This window comes from Vicugna pacos, chromosome 16 (genome assembly GCF_048564905.1).
Source record: "Vicugna pacos chromosome 16, VicPac4, whole genome shotgun sequence".
In the NCBI taxonomy this organism is placed as follows: domain Eukaryota; kingdom Metazoa; phylum Chordata; class Mammalia; order Artiodactyla; family Camelidae; genus Vicugna; species Vicugna pacos.
In genome coordinates this window covers 13,934,874-13,946,059 of record NC_133002.1, presented here as the reverse complement: position 1 = coordinate 13,946,059, position 11,186 = coordinate 13,934,874, and the positions used below count along the sequence as shown (strand labels likewise).

Sequence of the window (11,186 nt, the reverse complement as noted above, 5' to 3'; positions counted from 1 at the left end):
CAGAGGAAAATCGAGAAGCTTTTAGGTTAAAAGACTTTAGGTGGAAGGTTTCTCCGTGGGCCCCTCTTAAATGATCTGAAGGCTGATAGAATACAAGGAAACAGCCTACCTTGTTCGCAGTCTTGTCCTCAGCCAGCAGTAGATGTTAGATGAGCGTTTGTTGAGTGGATGTGTGAATTAATGAAGGACAAACGTTGCATGTGAACTTCCCCTTATCCTCTGGAGCAGTGGCCAGCAAATATGGCCCACCGCCTGTTGTCGTAAATGAAATCTTACTGCAGCGTGACCACACTCATTTGTTTATGTTTTGTCTGTGGCCCTTGGGGGTGACGGCAGCAGAGCTGAGCAGGTGCAACAGAAACAATACTTCCTGCAAAGCCTACAGTACTTACCATCTGATTCTTAACAGAGAAATTTGGTGACTCCCTGATCCAGAGTAACGTTTCTCAAACCACAACGTGCCTACAGACCACCTGGGGAGCCTGATTCATGGGTGACGCGGTGCTGCTGGGCCACGGACCAGCCGGAACCAGAGCGCTGGGCGGAGGGCCTGCAGTGACATCAGGGCAGGGCTCCCACGTCTGTGGCTCATTTCTCTCGGGCTCCTCATGACCGATGTTGACTCTGCAACACAAAGCCTGGACCAGACACAGTGGAGGAACAAACCACTTTATTAGGAAAGTTTCAGTGTCGTGAAATTCTCCGATTCCTAGGTCCACGCTCCTCGAGCTCAGCCTCACGTTAGGTACTTCTCTCCGAGGTCCACCCCCAAATTCTTCAGAGCTATGAGCATGCTTGATTTCTGACCCTTCTCTGTGTCTGTGCTCAGCCCTCCCCCGCTCGTGGAGCCCAGCTCCAGCCCCGCTGCTTCCTTGGTGGCTCTGCAGGAAGCTAAATCTGGAGAAGCAAGGCCACGCCCGCCAGAACCCACTTAGATGGCTTCTCCTTCGTCTTGAGGTGGAAAGTCCACACGTAGGTGGGTCCGCGCTGACAGGTCTTGTACACGGGGCAGGGATACACACCGCGGCTGTCCTGCTTGTCTGCGGGGATGGCCCTGAGGAGCATCACAGGCATGGGGGGCGTCAGCTCCTTCAGCTTTCCCTCTGCGATGATCCCGGCCTGGGGACAAGGACATGAGGACAGCTGGGGTCAGACCCGCAGCCCGGCCGGCCCCACGCCACGCTGTCCCCCTCCGCGGCTGCCCGGCTGCTGCTTTTGCTGTGCCTGTGGCCCGTTGTTTTTCAAGGCAGCCACAGAGTCGAGGAGGAGAGGATGGGAACAGAGTTAAAAGGCCACAAAACTTGCTCGTCTTACTGAGACTCAGCCATTTTCCTTCACCAAACACTGCTTGAACGGCTGAGGGCCTTCAGTTAATTTCGAGAGCTCTGGAAAGGCTGATTCTGATCACTTGTGTTTTTGCCAGTGTTCTTGTTTTAAGGAAGAGAGGAATTTTGGACACCTTTGGCCTTCCATTTTTGCCAAAATCTTTCTAGAATAGAACCTTTGAGAATAAGAACCCTTGGTGGGCAGGTGTTCATTTGGGGGAAGTTTTAAATTATTATTTAGAAACAACATGATGGGGAAAAAAACAGGAGGTGGTAGATTGGAATCAGTACCCTCCCCCCAGGGTGCCAGTGCTCCTCCTGCCGAGCTCCTTCCCTGCTTCCCTTTTTGCATTTCTCTCGTTTTGGTGTTTTTGGTGTCCTAGCTCTGGCTCGTCCTAGGCTGCCTTGCACCTAACAGTCCATGTGTGATCACCACTGACAGAATCTTGTGCAAATGCCCAGCAGGGGAGAGGGAAGGAGGCTTCCTTCTCGGGTTCAGGCTGCATGAATGCTGTCCCACTTGAGTGGCCTTTCTGTTGGCTCTTCATTGGTTCCCGAGGACCATCATAACCAAAGCATCACAAACTCAGTGGCTTAAAACAACAGACGTATTTTATTCATAGCCCTGGAGGCCAGAAGTCTTAAAAGGTAGGTGGGGTTGGTTCCTTCCGGAGGCTCCGAGGCAGAAGCGCCCTGTGCCTCTTTCCCAGTGTCTGGAGGCCGCGGCAGCCCTCGGCCTCCTGGGCTGGTAGAGGCATCATTCCAGTCTCTGCCTCCATCTCCATTGTCTTCTGTCTCCAACATGGCCTTGTTATAAGGACACCAAACACTGGATTTAGGGCCTGTTCTACTCCAGTATGACCTCATCTTAATTACTTATATTTGTAAAGACCCCTTGTCAAATAGGGTCACATCCTGGGGTTCTGTATTTTGAGGGGACACCAAGCTGTACAGGTCTCTATGCATATTGATGTGGCCTTGTAGGATCTTCTAGATCTTCTAAAAGCTCCCCCCGTTCCTTTGCATTGACCGCTAGGAATAGGTCAGTGTTACCTGCCTAATGGGATATTTGACTGAGCAGTCCTTCCAGATCATGTGTGTTACGAATGTGCACTTGCTCCAGAGTTATCCATCCTCGTCCATGTCACTTATCGCAGCCATGTGTGCTTGTTTGCTAGTTCCCTATCGTTGACAAAACATCTTTTCTGATCTCATGCTGACTCAAGTGTTCATTGCCTTCACTCAGGAATCCATTCAAAGTGTCACTGTAAATGGTATCTGCTGGCTTCCCTTTGCTGACAGGTAGCAACATCAAAAGGAGAAGGGACTTCTGGCTTCCAGGAGCTCCTGAGCGGGGGAGGCGGGCCAGGGAGGGGAGTGATGGCCCAGGGCTCACAGCGCGGGGAGAGCGGACCCCAGCACTTTCTGGGCACCCCCTGGCGCTCTAGGCACTGTTCTCAGCGGCTTGCCTATTAACTCATTTCATCCTTGCAGGAACTGTCTTTCCCCATTTAACAGTTGAGCAAACTGAGGTTTTCCCAGGGCTAGTAAATGGCAGTGCTGGGCTTCAGATCCAGCCAGTCTGGCTCCAGAGCTGCTGCTTCTAACTATTCACTTAACTCTGCTCTCTGCACCACCTAGCGCTGCAGAGAGGATCTGACAGCCCTGAGGAAGGGTCTCGAGGTCAGAAGACTCCAGGACATCCCTGTTAGCAATCACCCTTCATGGGGGGAGGGGGGCGGAAACGCAGACGCAGTCAGCGCACTAGGGCGCCCTGCGGCTCATCCCAGGACTCACCTGCGCGTCCCAGCGTGCGCCTTCCATGAAGAGGCCGTGGACATAGGCCCCTTCCCGAGGGGGGCTCCTGAGCTCCTCTCTGTTCCTCTTTGTCACGTCACACTGCAGGGCCACCTGGTCCAGGGGCCACTCGTTCTTGCGGGCCGTGGACTGCATGATGGCGGTCAGGAAGGACTGGGGGTTGAAGAAGCCCGTCAACCACACGGTGGAGGGCATCGCAAAGTCGCCTGTCCAGGCCTCCAGCTCCTTGACTCGGTTGAGCAGATCCAAAAACCAGGCTGCCAGGCCTGCCGTGGAAGGGTAGGCCAGCCTGGCCCAGGGCTCTGGCACTGTGTCTAGGTACAGGGCGCTCTGTAGCGTCTCCATGTCGCTGGTCATGGTCAGCTCCCCCTGAAGACAGAGGGGGCAAAGAGTGAGGGGGCAGCAAGTCCCTGGAAACAACTGGCCTCAGGGATCTTTGGGTCTGTGGAAGGACAGGAGATGACTGCAGGGTGGGTGACATGGTAACTGTCCCTGTCTTGTGCTTGATTTGCAAGGTGTGACTCGTAGAGGCTGGGGCTTCCATGCTCTCCCCTCTCCAGTGATACCAGAGTCTGCACCTCCCTACTGAGCAGGTACTTTAGGCCCACTGTGGGCCTCAAGCCACCGGTGGGCCCCCTACAATTCCACCCTGCCCTAAGGCCTGCGCTCCCCGGCCCTCCTCCAGCCTGTGCAGCCGCCCTGCGGGCGGCTCAGAAACACAAGACGCCAAAGCCACGCTAAGTGAAGTTAGTCTGTCAGAGAAGGACGAGTGTCCTGGGGTATCACTCACATGTGGAATCTGAAACATGAGACAAATGAACTTGTTTACGAAACAGAAACAGACTCAGAGACATAGAAAACAAGCTTATGGTTACTAAAGGGGAAAAGCGGTGGGGGAGGGGTAAATGAGGAGTTTGGGATTAGCAGATACAGGATATTTTACGTAAAATAGATAAACAAGGTCCTACTGTACAGCACAGGGACTATATTCAATATCTTTTAATAACCTATAATGGAAGAGGAATCTGAAAAAGAATAGATGTGTAACTGAATCACTTTGCTATACACCACAAACTAACACAACATTGTAAATCAACTACACTTCTATTTAAAAAAAAAAGTTCCCATCCCCAGATTCTGGGCTAGCCAGGGCTCCATCTAAGAGAGCACTGCCCAAATCAAATATAACGCAACTTGCAAGTGGGAGCCATGCATATAATTTAAAATTTTCTGGTAGCCACATTAAAAAAAGTGAAAAAAAAGATGAATTTAATTTTCATAATGTATTATTTAACTTAATGGATTTAAAATGTTAAATATCACTTCAATATGTAATCAATATAAAAATTATTAGTAGGATATGTTCCCTTTTTTGTCTTGTATCTTTGAAATCTGTGTTTACTTTACACTAACAGCACATCTTTGTTTGGACTAGTCACATTTCAAGTGCTAACCTGTCATTGGTGGCTACCACGCTGGACAATGTATAAGAATTTAGCTTCTCATGTAGTTTCTTTACATCAGCAGAGAATTTTCTGGGCAAGCTGCCATCAGTATATGGCCCTTTGAAAGTTACATCTAGCTGTAAAGGATTATAAAGGAATAAACTGGCATTTGAGAGTTTGGTACATCAGGCTTTTGTGCATTTGGTTAGTGGGAGTCAGCACCTCTGACCGGTCAGCTGTGGGATACTCGCAGGACCTGGTTCTTCACTGTGTAAGGCTGAGAGCTAGATGCCTCACCCTCTACTGAACTCCTCTCTGTGGGAGCATGCTGTGGCCAGCAGACCTCTCCCAGGTGGCCACCTGGCCTTCCCCTCCCATTTCTCTGAGCTGTGAGCTCCCTCAGTCCTCAGGGGCTTGACGTTGGGTAGCAATATGGTTTCTCATCCAGCCAGTTATGAAAAAAATTCTTTATCAAAAATGTTAAGAGTATTGACTTTATGACTTAAAAAAAGTTAGACGTTGTCTAATATGGCACCCAGTCAGTGTGGGCAGAGCTTTTGGGTTTGCCTGTTTGATGTGCTGGGTAGTGTGAGATGCCCTGGGACCCTTGTGCGCCACCTAAAAGAGTCCTAGAACCTTCAAGTGACTGTTGAAGAGAAGGAAAGAATCAGAAGGGAAGCCTCGCTCAGCATTTCCTCTCCTCCCAGGATGCCCTCCCTGCTGCGTTCCGCTGGGAGCTGGGAAGGGAGCGCCTCACCACTGCGGGTGTCAGACGCGGTCCAGGGAGGCCCTCAAGTCTCCCGCACATGCCAGGCCACCCTGTGAGCCCCTCCCGTTCAAGTCACTCCCTGCAGCCATTTCGTCTCCAACTCTCCTCTCCTGCCTCTCCTGCCGGCCCAGTTTAACCTGCTTAACCTCTTCCCCAGACTTAGAAGCGCCCCCTCCTCTGACCTCTGCCGCCACCCCCGCACCTTCGCTGTTCCCGGGATAGCCCTGTGCGTCTTTCCTTCTACCCGCCTGCCTTAAGGCTGCTTCACAAACTTGTCTCACCGCAGGAACTACCTGGCTGCTGGTTAAAAATACAGGTTTCCAGACCCAGTGCCAGAGATGGGTGGGGCTGGAGGAAGGAGACAGGAGAAAGCCCCCGGGGAAACTGATGACCAGGCCAGTTTGGGGACCTGTCCTAATGAGACTAGGTTTTCAGGACAGCGTTTTTAAGTGGAGATCGCTCTGTCTGTCCCCTAGCTCACGGCAGGGCTAGGAGGAAAAGGCAACGTACGGTTGTCCTGACTGCTTCTCGGTCAATGTTGTCAGCACAAGTCACCTTTTGAAGTTCACCACATCAGTCTTACTCTCTTAAGTTGTCTGCTCCAGCCAAGGCAAGTGAAAACCCTCAGAACAGGCTTAGGGTTCCTCTGCTTGGAACTTCTACAACATTCTTCTTATCACTCAGCTGTCATCACCCTACCCTTCCTCCAAAGGCCCCTCGATGCCACTTCTCTGGGGCCGTCCCTGACCCCACATACTTGTTTCTCCTGTCTTCTCCCAGCTCTGTCTATGTGGCACGTAATCAACCCTGCCTTGTGTTACGCTCTGTCTGTGTGCTGGTCTTCCTGCCAGGCTGTCGGTCTGGATGGACAGTCTCCATGGCATCCTTCGGCACCCAGCGCCGAGACTTGCCCAGCTTCCTCGTCAGCCAACACTGCCTGAGCGAGACTGCAAGCCAAGAGCAAGTCCCTGCCCGCCCCCTTCGTCTTTGCCCAGGCCCGTTCTGGGTGCGTGGACACCCAACCGCAATGAAGGCTCTTGGAAGAAAAGTGAGTAAATGAATCAGAAGTTGAATGGGTAGAGACTGCACCGAACAGCATGGATTGAGTGAGCTAAGGCGGCAGCAGAGCAAGTCCAGGCCATCACTAATCCGCACCTCGAACCTCGGGAACGGAGCTGCGGAAACTGACAGGCCAGGGCCTTGCTTGCATCTGAGATTGTTCTACCGAACTCTGTGCTTCATTGGATTCCAAGCTGGTGCGTAATTCAGAAACATTACCAAACACCGTGAGTCTTCAGCATCCCTTCCTGTCTCTCCTTCCTCCTCATTTGCGACTGCCAGGTAACGTGCTCACAGCTGTCTCTCCTCTGCCCGCGTGACAGCGGCCACAGAGCTCCAAGGCCAGACACGAGGGCGGCAGGGCCACAGCCCCGGACATCTGTCCACCACAGAACTGGGTTCTCAGTTTTCCTCTGCCTGGGCCTGCAGCTCTTTTAACGCTGGTGTCAACTGTCAACAGTTACCATCCTCAGCTTCCAACAGCCGCAGGACCTCCCACTTACCTGTCATCCAGGTGAACGGTTATTTGACTGCACTTGTCTGTTAGACTCTGTGCTGGAAACTTGAAGGAATTATCTCACGGTGAATCAAGTGGATGTGTTTACATAATTGGCGGTAAAAATAATAGACACTTCCACTGCTCACGAGAAACGTCAGAGCTTGTGCAGTGTCCTGGGTCTTTCAGATAAACGAGAGATTGTAAAAGACTAGAATTCTTTCCTCTGATGGGCAGAAATAATGGTGCTGGGGTACTTGCCACGTGCCAGGCATTGTCCTAAACGTTCTGTGCAAATCGCTTTCTTTAATCTTTCCCAAAGCCCTGTGAAGAGGAGCAGTCTCCCTGTTTTACAGGTGACAAAAATGAGACTCAGAGAGACTTGAGTCACCCAAGGCTGCACAGCGGGGGCATGGTAGAGCTGGGAGGTGGTCCCATAAAGGCCTAGGACCTCTCCACAGCAGCACCCACTTCTGCCTCCCGTGAAAGCGACTGCACGCACGTCAGTGGAAGACACAGGCATCAGACTTGCCTTCTGCTGGCGCTCAGTGCGCAGGCTCCCGGGCAGCTGCCAGCCGGAGCTCGCTGGGCCTGTGCAGACGCAGGCTTCTGGGCTGTGCCTGACACTCCCTGCAGCCCAGCTGGACTCCGCTGCCTGGGACTGACACCTTCCCGGGCAGTGAGACTGCCGCAGGAGCACCACTGCCCCCCCCACGAGGCTGTCGGCTGGCCTGGCCGTGCCCTCCCTCCCCCTGCCCTGCCCCCGCCCACCTTTAATCCGAGGTCCAGCTCCCTCAGTGAGCGCTGCATCTCCCTGGTGAGGACGTTCATCCGCTCACACTCCTGCAGGGTAACCACCACGTAGGGGGTGCGCTCCTCCACTCTGGCCATCAGCTCTGGGATGTTAAACTCGTCTGTCACCCGCTCCAGTATTTCTTCCAGGAGGGCCTTGACCTGCCCCACAATAGGAAACACAGGGTTAAGAAGGGGCTCGACTTCTCCAGGACTCCATTCCCCTGCGATCCGGCACTGAAGACGCCAGTCATCCAGGCCCTGGGCACACCGGCCTGCCTGCTGAGGTCAGCCGGGTCGGAGGCTGAGGCCCAGCCACAGCATGGCCTCCCCAGGGGCTGGCCAGCTCCCTGTGACTTGTTTGACCAGCTTAAAAAGATGAACACGAAGCCTTTCCAAGAATTGGGAGTTGAAAACCACAGAGACTGACCCTGTTAGTTGTGGGAAACAAGCTAGCAAGGCACAGGACGGACTTGGGCCTGGGTGGTCATTTGGGGCCATAGGAAGCTGCAGGGCTGGGCAGCAGTGCTGAACATACATATGAATATTCCATTCTGAGTTTCCGTGAGGCTGCACTGAGTTCCTGTCCTTGGTGCTGGAATACGCGTCCCCATCGATCATGTAAGCCTGCCCCCCAACTCCAGGAACCCCTTCACCACACACACTCAGCTAATCAGACCATGGGAACAGGAGCCATCCGGGCCTCTCTCCTGGAAAATTGGAATTGAGGCACCGAGATGCTGCGCTGTTTTGGGGACAAGCACCAGGAGGCTGAGTCTGCTGTTGAGGAATAAATGAGTAAGCCCAGGAGGTCTGTCGGCAGAGAGAGAAAAATGAGGACGTGCAGACGTCAGAGAACACGTGGCCAGCAGAGAGGGATGGAGCGGGGGAGAGGAAACCAGTGAGCCAGCGCCAGGCCCTCCTGGCATCGGGAGAGCTGCTGGCCGCGGGGGGTGGACGCTATTAATTTTGTCCGTTAAACTCACCCCCCTTCTTCTCAAAGGAGGCCCCATCTCCTCGTGTGAAATCACCTCTTCCCACCGTTCTGGGGCACAGCCACCGCGCCCAGCCCTCCCACGGCTCAAACAGGCCAATCAGATGATCTCTCCCAGGAGCCTGAAAACTGAGCCTCAAGCCCAGGACTCAGGTGGGGTGGTGGCAGGAAGGGCCCTAAAAGGATGGTTTAGTCTTTCTCCCTGGGACGCCTGAGCCACTGTGCTTTCCACCCTTTCTTAGGTGGATTCCTTTGATCTAGTGAGCTACTTCTTGCCCATTTCAGCTAAATTGGTCTCTGCTGCTTGCAGCCAAAGAACGCTGACTGAGTTGATACAGCTCTGTTATGTATTACCTGTGTGAATTTAAGCAAATCATTTAGGCCTCCATTTTCTCGTCTCTAAATATTTCTGAGGGTGCCTCTCTCCATGGCCCCCTCCCCCGCCAACCCCCAGGGCTGGTGAGAAGATCAAATCAGAAGAGGTGATGAGTGTGGCAGCATCTGAGAGCCAGAAAGAACTCTATAAATGTGCAGGATTATTAATATTCACTTTGCCCTGCATTGTTAACAGACAATACATTCTCTAGGAAAAGAGCTGATATTAGAAAAAAGAAAGTAAAAACTCATCACCCTGCCACAAATGGGTCTCCGGTGCTGTCAAAGCGAAAACTGGAATGGAATTTTAATGGTAGCTGGAAGTCGCTGCTGGAGCAGAAGGACAAATAGCTAAAATTGTATGGCACTTCTGTCTGGAGCTGCGTTTGGAGAAACAGCCCTGTGTCAGGAAGCTGCCGTGGGGACATGACCCACAAAGAGATGAGAAGACAGTCTGGGGGTGTGACCGTGGGGAACCAGTTCTACTCTGTCACTGATCAGGCTGTGGAGGGTTAGAAGCAGATCCACAGACATAAAGAGGACCCTTCCGATGGGAGGAACAGGTCCCAAGGGAGGTGGACTATGCTGTTCCCACAAGCCAACACCTCTGCCCTTTTTTCCTTTTTGGAAAAGTAATAAATACTTATCATAAAAATGTAAATACTACAGATTTCTCTGATTTCAGAAGCAAAATCCTCCCACAATGTTGCCTCTTCCCTCAAAGGGGGAGGGAGAAAGCCCGACTGTCAATTATTTGGTTTATAATTTCTGCAGGTGCCCTTCAATGCATATAACCCCATCCATCCATCCATCCTCATATTTACCGTGTCTGCTGCGGCTTCCTTCCTACCCCCTCCCTCCACACCCCTTGTCTTGCTTTCTGTCACTGATGGAATCATACTGCACATAGCTTTTTCACCTAGTGATAGATCTTGGACGCAGTCCCTTGTTAGTACATGTGGATTTACCTTTTTAACAGTACGTGTTATCTCACTGTTTCAGTATACCATAATTTACTGAGTCACTGCTGTATTGATGGGTATTTGGTCTGCTTATCATTTCTACTGCTACAAACAATCCTGAAACAAAGAAATGTATCATAAAATCTGTGCCCTTTTGAGTGTTTCCACTGGCTGAATTCCTCGGAATAGACTTACGAGGAAAATATACGAACATTTTAAATTTTAGTAGCTATTGTCAAATTGTTCTATAATTTAAACCTCTACTAACAGAGATGAGTGTGTTTTCTTACGCCTTCACCACTGGATATCATCACACTTAAAACTTTTTACCCTTGTGTGAAAAATAATATTTCATGTAACTTCATTTAGTTATGAGTGACATTGAGAATATTTTACTATTTTATCAGCCATTTGTATTATTACCTGGGTTTCTTTTGTGTCTTTCTTCTCTTTCTTCTTCTCTCCCCTTTTTCCACATGTAAGAAGTCTGTATATTAACAAAACCTGCCCACTTCCTGGTATCTGTGTTGCAAATAGGTTCTCCTAGTTTGGCAAGTAATCACAGTTCATTCGTCACACACACACACACACACACACACACACACACATTTTTTGAATTAGTTGGAAGAAGAAGATAAGGAAGTTACAAGAGCTAGAAGCTTCTTTGAATGTTGCCTAAAGAATCCTAAGTCTGTTACTTATACAGTCCCAGCCTCTTTGTTTCCAAGCTAGGAACATTTTTCATACCAGGTGGTTTGGATTCTGGGCAACATAAAATCTCTTCTCTTCCTTTTGCTCTCAAATTACATCCTATGCGTCAAATAGTAAAGCAGCCTTAGCGGGACTGAGAGCCAGTTTCTCAAAATAGGCTCACCTGCATCACATCGCTGGGCTGCAAGTCCCTGGGCCTAACCCCAGACCCCAGAATCGAAGTTTCATGCTCCCTAGTCCATTTTGAGGCATATTAAAAATTGAAAATTACTTTAATGACACCACTCCATACCTTTAAACAAACGCTCAGCTCCTTAACTACCAGTCTGTTTGTTTTCCTAAAATCAATCTCTGGAGCCTGAAAGTTGGGTATCTCCCCAGGTTTCCTAATCTTTAGTCTTCCAAGGACGTTTCCTCTTAATTATGAGGAATCTCTAACC

At 50.9% G+C, this 11,186-nt stretch overlaps 1 protein-coding gene across 4 annotated transcripts in view; it reads right to left on the bottom strand.

Moving 5' to 3' along the window:
* Positions 1-653: 653 nt before the first annotated feature.
* DNAH9 (dynein axonemal heavy chain 9) overlaps positions 654-11,186 on the bottom strand; it is a 264,304-nt gene continuing 253,771 nt past the window's right edge. For all 4 annotated transcript variants that reach the window (XM_072940756.1, XM_072940754.1, XM_072940753.1 and 1 more), the window contains 3 exons: positions 7,684-7,866; positions 3,123-3,512; positions 654-1,119 (listed from right to left, as the gene is read on the bottom strand). In XM_072940756.1, the coding sequence (XP_072796857.1) occupies positions 892-1,119; positions 3,123-3,512; positions 7,684-7,866 (801 nt within the window). In that variant the 3' untranslated portion in view covers positions 654-891. The remainder of the gene's footprint in view (positions 1,120-3,122; positions 3,513-7,683; positions 7,867-11,186) is intronic.